Raw genomic sequence first — 10,943 nt, forward strand, 5'->3', positions numbered from 1 at the left:
GAGCGTGCAGGGGAGGGAATGGCGGGGAGGAGGAGGGGGTCAAACGGCGAGCGACCTCTACCGACGCCACACAGGAAGTACGTTCACTCCATGAGTCAAAAGAAAAAACACACGAATAAAAGCACCCCGACCCACCCATGAGATTCTGCTTTCCGTGCGGTCTGTATTGATGCTTATCGTCAGCATATATTTTGATATATTTGGAAAATACGGCGGGATATATACGGTGAAAAAAAAAAAAAAAGTCTAGATATTTTTGAAGTAGAGAAGCAAACGTGTGTCTCAAGATTATCGTCACTTTGTCATGCTCTCGGGAAATCTCTTGGATTTTCTTTGTGGGAAGAATTATATAACATCCCTGCTGATTTAATGTTCCATTGAAAAGAATATTTATAAATTTTAAGTCCTTTGTGAAAACGTGTGTGTGTGTGTCTCTTTATTTATTCTCCTCCTGCCGTGTTTTTCCATTCTATACGACGCACACACACAAAAAGGGAAGCTGCTCTCGTTGCACGAGGTCAACAGGAAGTCTGTTGAATTCCTCCGGCGTGTGAGGCTGTCGTGCCGCACGATGTCCACAGGAGGGCGGCAGCGAGGCTGCAGGCGCGGGTCGGGGTCAAACCCTCTTTGACCTTGTCATCCACGCCATAAAGCGCACGGCCATCTTTTTTTTTTTTATTTGAACACAGCAGACAGGAGACGAGCTTCAACCTTCTCTTGTCTCTCTCTCCGCTCGTCCTCTGTCAGCAGAGTCCTTATCTGTCTTTGGCCTTTATCCCTGTTCAGGCCTCAGGGCATTAGGAATGTCCAGCACACACACACACACACACACACACACACACACACACCACAGGTCCTTAGTGTGTGTTACACGGGGATAACAGCCGACGATTACTGTCTCATAATATAACGAGCTGCACGCTTTGACCTCTCTGGCGCGGCGCTGTAAGACTCTTGGCTGCGTGGTGATGTCGGTGTTTGCATTCAGAATCTGCACACGCGTCGCCTTCAAACTGATTTATGAATATAGGTAAAGGCTCTTTAGTCTTTACATTCTGGTAGAAATTAAAAGAAACTTTTAAAAAATACATGTTTAGCGTCTTTTTCCCGTTTGCAAATATTCTAAAGCGATTCAGATTTCATATAAATTAGATTTTTGGGATGCTCAGAGTTTCCCAACACACACACTCATCCCTTTAATGCTATTTGTGATGTCACAGCTCTTTGAGGGGAATTATTCGGGACCATTTTAGAAAGAGAAAGATTAAAAGAGAAATAGAGAGAGAGATGGAGAGAGGGCTGTACTGATCGCAGCCAAACCAAATATAAAATACAAATACAGAAATACTAATACATATACAGTGAATGAAGAACACACAGGTATGTACATGTATTTACATACAAGAATGTATGTAAAGGTGTGTGATGAATATGTAAGTATACAGAGATTAATAGTTATGTCTTAAAGAATAATAATTAATCTTATCTTCCTTGAAATGTGAGTTGTATTTTCTGCCTGTATTATGTTTCTGTGACGTGTATTTCCTGTTTATACAAATAGTACTTATAATACTTTCTTCTCATCTTCCCAAACGTAATCGCATGTGTCCTGATTTTACTATATTCATGCTAATCAAACACTTTTAGAGAGTGCACTTGTAATTATGGGATGTTCAGCAGCACACACACACACACACACACACACACACAATGACAGCCCGTCTCTGTTGAGAAATGAGCTCAGACTAAACAGGAAGTGACTCGGCGAGAAGACAAAAGCAATGTGAGGAGGAGGCAGTGAAGAGGAGTGAGGAAGGTGAAACAGTTTGGTTCTGTTTATCCTGAAGGTCACATGACCCACTGAGGTTCAGTCCTGGTCCACATCGCTTCACTTCACCTTTCATTAGACCGTAAAACATCCAACTCAAACTATTTCTGTGTTTCTTTTTTTACATTCTCGGGGACGGAGGACTTCCTCCACGCGGCCGCTTTCACAGGTCAGCACAGAGAAGCATCTGCTGCAGGGCAGGAAAAATAAACCAATCCAGCGACTGCAAAATAGACAGAAAGCCAGATTACGCTGAGAGAGAGAGAGAGAGAGAGAAAGAGAGAGAGAGAGAGAGAGAGAGAGAGAGAGACCCCGACACAATCGCCAAACTGGCTTTTCATGGGCTCCTGTTGTCTCCCTCTGTCGGTCTAATTACCACGTCCGGCTTATTGTCCTCTTGATGACTGTAATTAATCAAGTTCTGCTCCCTAATCTCAGAATCCCATCTTCCTTACGGTGCACCAGGGCCGCCACACCGGATGGCGTCCTGATGTAAGCTCTTTTTTTGGGGGGGGGGGGTGGGGTGGAACATAATTGTGCACTTGCCTGCAACTTTGCGTGCAACAGCAAATTGCACGGTCCCACCCTGCTGTGTGTGTGTGTGTGTGTGTTTTTACTTGTGTGCGTTTTCAGCTCGCACGTCTGCTGTAATTGTTACTCATTGTTTTCCTCGTGGAAGCCATGGCCGTGTGTTTGCAGACAGGAGGTCCAGTAAGTTATTTCGGGGCCTTTTTAGATGTGTAGATGTTCCTCTTGGACCCCCCCCCCCCCCCCCCATCTACACTCTCACACACACACATACTCTCTCACATAGCCGTGTCCTGCCCCATGAGCTGCAGATGGCTTACCGGGTCCTTAATCTGTCTTCTGAGTGACATCACACACACACTCCTCCCAGCACAGCGGGGAGGGGAGGAGGGAGAGCCGGTGGCCGCTGATGCTTTGGGAAAGGTGAATTAGCCCGGCGGCGAAGCGTAATAACAAGAGTTAGCAGGAGCACCAAGCAGCACGAAGGATCACTCCCCGACACACTCCGTCACACTCTGTCGGGGGCCATGGCAGCGGGCGTGGAGGAGGGAGACGCGCACATGGAGGAGCTGGTGGACCCGGGCCTGGGGATGGAGGAGACGGCCGCCGGCCTGCAGAGGAGGCCCTCGCTGAAGGAGAGCTACCACAGCGACTCGCTGCTGGCGCCCGACACCGACTTCATGACAGGTAGCCGACGGTGGACGGAGACGGAGCGGTTTGACTGCGTTTCTGTGTTTAATTCTTACAACCTGCACGAATAAAACAGAAATAACTGCGGTGAGGGACAAGGGGCCAAACAGAGCGGAGGTGCATCTTTACCTGGAGGTGCAAACTTCACACACCAGGTGTCCATGCCCGTGTGTGTGTGTGTTTGAATACCAATTTGTGCTTCTATTTTGCCACCAGGAAACTCAAAACAACACGTGCAGTTATAAAATACATGTTTCCACAAAATAAAAGCAGGCATTTTGGAATCAGCTCCTTTATTCATGTCTAATTATTAATCTGAATGATTTTTAAAGTGACGCTCCGTGTTTCATTTTGTGTGCTTTAACTTTTAAAGGTGCATCGTGGGCCTTTATGTGAGTTTTTTTAATCAACTTCTTGTGTCGACATTTACACGTATGACTCACATCATACAGACAATTCACAAAAATGTATATATTTATTTCTATATAGTGATTTAATCTGTTAAAAGCAGCCAAAACCTGCTGACAGGAGAAACAACTCTGAGGCGCTTTTAGTCCGAACATAGAGAAATGTCATCTGAACAGCGTTGACATGCGTTTCATAGTGTGTGTGTTATATATGTTGTACATATATGTTCATAGCAGTGTTGTTTTATTCATATTTGTTGTCTTTTATCTTGCATATATTCTCATTTATCACTCAATCACTTGCTTCAATGCTTCTGGTAGCACTGAGCCGCTGTAACAATAGAGTTCCCGCGTGTGGGATCAATAACTCTCTCGTCTACTTATTCACCCGTAATGGTTCAAAACCGCTGACAGAACTTTGACAACTTGTTGAGTAACCTCAGGAAAAGCCGCCTGCCGTCCGCCTCCTGCCTCGCAGGACGTTGCAGCTTCTTTCCCTGAACCTGCAGGAGGAACATACCTGTCTGATGCATCACACGGCCAGACGGCGTGTTGTGGAATGCGCCTCAGCTGAGGAGGTTTAGGGAAAAGCCCCGTCCCCTCGGGGACATTAGCATGCGTGGACTAATATGAGAAGGATTGGCTTTGTGTGTGTGTGTGTGTGTGTGTGTGTGTGTGTGTGTGTCAGCTTGCACTTCTGCTGATATGAGCACGCTGATGCGGTTCCTTCATTCAAGAAACCATCTGCGAGCAGAGATTAAAACACTCCGCTGCGTCTTATACGCCTTCATTTCTGCCAACATGTATTACAGGCGTGTGTGTGTGCTCTCCTGTTTGTGTGCGTGTGTGTGTGTGTGTGTGTCAGAGGAGCAGAGATAGACTTCGTCTTTGTTCATGTGTGTGTTCACATTTGCATGAAAGGCGTCCAGGGCGGCCGCCTGTTTTCTTTGTGTGGCCGAGTGAGTGCAGAGATTGAGCTTTGGGGCTGCTAATTCCCTTTTACAGCGCTGGGATTATGTGCTATTCTAATCCCAATCCCATATGGGTTATGTGTGTGTGCGTGTGGAGGTGGCACGAGGATGTCGTCACAGGCCCTGGACAAGAGAGGAAGGAGGGCGGCGGGTGGGGGGACAGAAAATCAGAGGCCTGCACACACAGAGTCACAACTCTTTACGAGAGAGGGATTACTGCGCCGATGATTACACTGGAAGTCTCTGCCCACAGCGGATCATCTCTGTGAGGAGGAAAAGCTCTGAAATCTCCCCAAGAAATGAGATTTGTATTGTACAACATGCGTCTTCATAGCAGGTGTTTGTAGTCCGAGGCTTCGTGGACGCTCAGCTTCACGAGCGTCGCAGCGTCGTTTAGTTCTTTATCGGACTCAAATCAACATCACATGCTACAAATGTGACCATTTAAACTGAGATTAAACCGGATTTTTATTGAACTACTGAGGATTTTTCCAGTGGATGGAGTTTCACTGTTTGTGTCTGTTACTTAAAGGGACGGTGTCGAGCTTTGGAATAACATATTAATGTGTTTTATTTAGTGTATAATCACTTAAAAAAAGAGATTTGTGTTTTCTTTACCTTAGAATGAGTCGTTTTTATCTGGCTATGTTTCTACAGTAGCCCAGAAGGGACAAAACAAACCGTGAAAACCACCCGTGTTTTCTCGCAGGCCACCGTAGTTCTTCAGATCGTTGCAATCTGCAAACTGACCACTGGAGGCCGCCAAATCCCTCACGCGGCACCTTTAAGACCTTTAAGACGTCACAGCAATAACACTCAAAGTGGTCGGGGTGAACACAGGTGTAGTTGATTTAACTGATTGCGTCACAGCCGCTCAATACATTTAATACATTTTAGTCATTTTATCTTCTTCAGAAGCGGTCATCCATTACTTTGAGTAAACAATTTGAACATGCTTTTTTTTTAAACTTTCTATTTAATCATACTATTAAATACACATTTAAACATTGAGCTGTAACATGATGCATCCACTTCAACCTCTTACTTTAACTAAGTTTGCTTGCGTACTTTTTCTATCACAACAAATGCAGTTCAGCTCAATGGGAACGTATCTTTCGTCAAATCATAATTTAGTTGCTCTTCACATCCTGATTCCTTGGTGTTCCCTCTGACAGTGAAGCATGTGTTTTGAAATAAAAATACATTTCCTGTGACCTCTGTGACCTTCTCAGATGATGGAGATGTTTTCCATCGGGCGACACGAGAGCAGCCTCACAGGTTCACGACTGCTGCCTCCATCTCTCATGGTGGACATGGGGCTTATGTGCGGGGGCGGGGTCCGAGAGGCTCAGTCTGAGGGATTATCATTGTAGTCCACACACACACACACACACACACATGCACACACAATTTAGGCTGAATTGGACGACTAGTGATTTTTCATGCATCATCAACCTCACCCCCACCCCCTCCACCTTTATATAAGCGCACACCCTGAGCAAAAGAGCTTTAATCGCTGTCATACTCATCAAGCGAGAGGATCCCAACACACACCGCACACACACACACACACACACACTGTTGCACTGCTGCAAGACACAGAAAAAACCCAGCTGCTGTTCGACTGCGTTTGTGACACAAGTGGAGCCAAAAAACGGAGATGATGAGATCTTAGTGGACGGCAGCTCAGCATCAGATGGAGGCAGGAGAGCCGGCCGGTCCGACGGGAAAGAGGAGCGAGAGGGCGGGCCCTCGAGAGGAGAGGAAGAGGAGGAAGACGTCCGGCGTGGCGGCGGGCGAGGGCCCGAGCGGCCAGCAGAGGCCCCCCGACCTCTCCGCTGCCTCCCACGGTAGATGAAAGTGTTTTTTCTGCTGCGTTACCTTTGTTTACGTGCTGCCGTGCCGTGCGGATGATCTGCCGCGTCCAGCTGTGCCGCGACCTCATTAGCTCGATTCTCGCCCACAAAGAGGGGGACGCTAAAGAGCTTACGGCGTCGCTGATTGTGTTTACGTCTCCGGCGCCAGAAGAGATGAGCCCTGAAGGAGCGTTTAGGGTCTAGAGTTACACACAAAGTGCACGAGGCAGACGATGCTCTGGCTCAAGTTCTGGCAAACGTTGTGGACGTGGGAAGTACTTTTGTCATGTTTTTGTGTCTTTACTCGTCTTGGTGGACTGGAGCATTGTTTTCTCTTTTAGTCTGAGTCAATATTCATTGTTTTCTTAGTATCTTTCTCTGTGTGTGTGAGTATGCGCTTTAAAATATATGTATACAGGGTCTTAAGGCTTGCACATGCTCAATGGACGCCTCAAGTTTCCTCTGCTCATTTTATCGGAGGTTAAGCATGTCATCGGTTGCGTAACGTTGATGTAAGGCATTAAAACATGAATAACATAATCTGTGTCCTGGCATAAACATGTCGTATCCATCCCTCTACCCCTCCATCCATCCCTCCATCCCTCCCTCCATCCCCGCACCTCTCAGACGGCCGCAGCTCGGCGGCCAGCGGCCTGGACGTGGGCGACCGGCTGACCTACCTGGAGCAGCGGATGCAGATGCAGGAGGATGAAATCCAGCTGTTGAAGATGGCTCTGGCCGACGTCCTCAAGAGGCTCAACATCTCCGAGGAGCACCAGGCGGCCGCCGCCGCCTCCAGCAACAGCAGGAGGTCCTCGGGCTCTAAAGGTGAGCTGCGACTCCTCACGCGTTCACCTGCGAGCCGGAGACATTCGCCTCTTCGGTGATGTCGTGTTTCACGGAGGAAAGTCTTGATCTTCGCTACAGGAGTCTCACTGAGAGCGAACATATTGGGCAATATGGGATTGATTAGTAACAGTTCTTACTGGATATTGGTCAAAATATAACAAGAGTCTTTTATAATAAGTCTCTACATCTTCTGCCGCAAACTAAAAACACTTTTTTTACTTTACCTTGAATAAGGAAAGTAGCACCGTAGTAGCACTTAAATGACACTCAACTTAAAGCACTTTGTAGTTCAACTTTATTGAAGAAATTGTACTTTCTTGATTCTTGTTTGTACTCACGGTTGAATGCACTTATTGCACTTTAGATAAAAGCATCATCTAAATTGTACCTTCAACTTTCATCCCTCATGTCTAAATGTGAGGGATGCTCGCTGAGAGGTTTACCTTCCATCAGCAGTTAATCTGACGATTATTTCCCAATCTTTTTGATTGATTTAGTGTTGGGGGAATGCGTGAAATTGCTTGTTTTTGTCCCACAGACACTGCAAAGCCCAAAGAAATACACTTAGAGTCAATATGACAAAGAACAGCGAAACATCTTCATACGCGAGAAGCTTAAACTGAGGAATATTTGGCATTTGTGAAGGAAAAGTGACTGAAGTGTGTGTGTGTGTGTGTGTGTGTGTGTGTGTGTGTGTGTGTGTCCACAGCCAGGCCGGTGTCCCTCGCTCTGCCCTCCAGACCGCCCATGATGACCTCCGGCGCCGCCTCCCTGAAGAAGAGCTCCACGCTGTGCTCCAGCAGCCCCATGGCCAGGAACTACAGCCCAACACCGTCACGCAGGTAAAGCACTGCTGCTGCACACACACACACACACACAGACACACACACACACACACACACACAGTGTGTATAATGGGATACAGCCGCTTCGGGCCTCGTATTGCGAGCTTCACTTCTCATTATCTAACGTGCAGAAGCAATCAGCGGATGCCCTCCATCGTCCAGCGGAAACACGCCGTGCGTTACTCCAAACGCGATAAAGCGGCCGACCGCTCTCCCTCTCTCTCTCTCTCTCTCTCTCTCTCCCTCTCTCCCTCTCTATTACCTTTTCAAATGATGCTGCCGTGAGATATTAGTCGGAGGGCACGAGAGGCTCTCTCGTGCGCCGATGTAATTGCACGGAGAGAAGTAAATCTCCTTTTACTTAAGGCTGTCCGTTCAGTGTGAAGCGAGAAGCACAATCATCACCATCATCACCATCATCATCATCATCATCATCATCATCATCATCATCATTACCATCGTCATTATCACCGTCATCGTTTGCAGCGGGTGGATTTCTTTTCTCTCAGCGTCCACTTAGTGTTTCCTCTCCCTCTTCGTCTCCTTCACATCCGTCTGTGTTTCAGTAATTGTCTTTTGCATGCGTGGATTTAAAGTAAAACATGTTCAGAAACGTCTGCAGGCTTTGTTTCAAAGCACAGCATTTTATTTTCAGTTGATAGAAATATGTCATTCCAAGGAAACGTGATCAAATTGATTCACCATCTGTTTAACTTTCAGACCCCTGAGGTCTTTTTTAGTCAATTTTCTTCATTTGACATCATTTTTTTAATTCACCTTTTAATGCACTTTCATATAAGATACACACCCGTGTTTTACATCATGAATTACAGGACAATCTCAGCTATGTGTATAATGAGGCAACATTGTCATAAGGCAAAAGTGTAAAGACAAAATATGAGTCTCAAGCTGAAAAATGGAGTCTCGATTTTTGGAAATTCTTCTTATCTCTTATGAAATATCATAACTTTACTCACATGGCTTCACTCCTCTTCCAGTGGCATGAGGAGCCCATCAGGTAGCGTGAAGGACAGTCCGTGCAAGCCCACTCAGCGGCCGACGTCTGCAGCCTCGGCCTGCAGGAAGCCTCCGGAAAGGTGAGAAGACGGACGCATTCTCAAATATATATATATATATATATATATATATATATATATATATCTTAAAAAACGTTGTTTGTTACTGTGAATGTCACTTTATTCGTCCACATACTCTTCTTCGAAACCGTAGTTTGTGCACATTGCCACAGATTGTGAGGTGACCCAGTTACGATGGTCTTGAAAACACCTCAGACCTCAGAGAAAGGATGTTCAACTGTTTAATCAACCTGAAACTGCTCTCTCTCACTCTCTCTCTCTCACTCTCTCTCTCTCTCTCTTTCTCTCTCTCCCTCTCATGTGAACAGCAGCAAGGCCAAGGAGGCCGCCGCCGGTGTCGGTAAGTGAGCACTTCTCCTCTGCCTTCCCTGCAGTTGTCGTTTTTCATTTTCCGCGCTGTGCAACCGGCAGCGTTCGGGTTCATAACAAGAATGTGAACCCGCCGCTGAGGAAGCCTCTCTTAAAAGCAACAACTACAACAACAACAACAACAACAACAACAAAAAGATAAGTGACGCGGCGGCGTTTTGTGTTTGTGTGTCCTTCCTCAGCAGCGACGACGAGACAGGTGACGCACTGCAAAGGTAGGATTGATACCGAGCTTTACTTCATCTGGAGGAGTCGAGAGCTGTTGTTTTGTATGAGCTGTTATTTTATCCTTCATTTTTTTTCTGTCACTTCTCACCATGATGTGTGTGCCTTCCCTCGCCCCTTTGGACCCCATCTCTTCCCGTAAAATCCCCTCCCCGCCATGACCTCCGACCTCCACTCGAACCCTTCCCCCCTCCTTCCTCCCAACTTTATCTTCTTCACTCACTCCTCCTCGGCCTCATTTCACCACTTCGCTTAGTGACTATGCAGATCTATCTGAGCCCCCTCACAAGAAAGACTGGGTCTTCTGAGCCCGCCAAATCCCGGGCGGCCGCGGTGCCGGCGAACGGGCCGAACGCGCCCAACCGCGCCCAGGCCAAGGGGAAGCCCGAGGCCAAGAAGACGACCCCGTCCTTCACCTTGAACCTGCAGAAAACCACCACCAGCAGCAGCCAGAGCGCGGCGCAGGACGCGTCCAGCTACAAGAGCCCCCTCAAGTCGCCCAGCCAGTACTTTCAGATCTGTTACTGAGGCCCAGAAGGATTCGCTACCCAAAAAAAAGCATCCCCACCACAAAAAAAAGAGTTCCTAAAAAGCCTCAATCAACCACTTGAACAGAAACTGCGAATAAAAGACTCTCTTCCAATCAAGAAATGTATTTTTTTAAATGGGTGCGAGTGCGTCTCCGCCATGATTTCCCCCCTGTTGTGCATCCTGATTGTGTTGCTCTGTTTGTTAAGTGTGACACGAGCATTTTGAAACTGTCGACGCGGCGTTTTGAGGCATGATTATTGGTCTCGAGGGTAGTGCGGTGTGAACGCTTTAGCCTCCTCTGAATCCTCAGTAGGCATAGATCCACTTCTCACGTGGTGCAATAGGACCTGCAGATAGTTCCACCGAAAGACTGTTTACTGTAAACGCTCTCTCTCTCTCTCTCCCTCTCTCTCTGCTGAAGTGTGTGTCGTCTCTGAGTGCTGACTGTGTTTGATGTCGGCGTGCGTGCTGTGATGATTTTAGTGTTTTTTGTCGTCGATGTTCCACTTAAAGCTTATGTACAGTGTGTAGTTCAGGACTAACAAGGAATTAAAAAAAGCTGTGATCACTAAGGGGATGACTTTTCCTTGTTTCTGTGTGTGTGTGTTTCTGTGTGTGTGTGTTTCTGTGTGTGTGTGCAGGGATCCTGCTGCACTTTCCCGTCATGGTTAAGGACGTTGAAGCGCTGCTTCTTTTCACAGACTCACATGAATAAACGGCCACTGAAGTTTTTTTTTTTTTTTGATG

General features: G+C 46.9%; 1 protein-coding gene across 1 annotated transcript; it reads left to right on the forward strand.

Annotated features, from left to right (window-relative positions):
* Positions 1-2,883: 2,883 nt before the first annotated feature.
* Positions 2,884-10,193, forward strand: LOC137785376 (echinoderm microtubule-associated protein-like 1). Its single transcript, XM_068576538.1, has 7 exons — positions 2,884-3,043; positions 6,908-7,108; positions 7,839-7,971; positions 8,973-9,071; positions 9,383-9,405; positions 9,623-9,655; positions 9,922-10,193. The coding sequence occupies exons 1-7, from the start codon at positions 2,884-2,886 to the stop codon at positions 10,191-10,193; spliced, it is 921 nt and encodes a 306-aa protein (XP_068432639.1).
* Positions 10,194-10,943: the final 750 nt, after the last annotated feature.

This window comes from Clinocottus analis, unplaced genomic scaffold (assembly GCF_023055335.1).
Source record: "Clinocottus analis isolate CAN_PGR_092001 unplaced genomic scaffold, fCliAna1.0.p SCAF_15, whole genome shotgun sequence".
NCBI lineage: Eukaryota > Metazoa > Chordata > Actinopteri > Perciformes > Cottidae > Clinocottus > Clinocottus analis.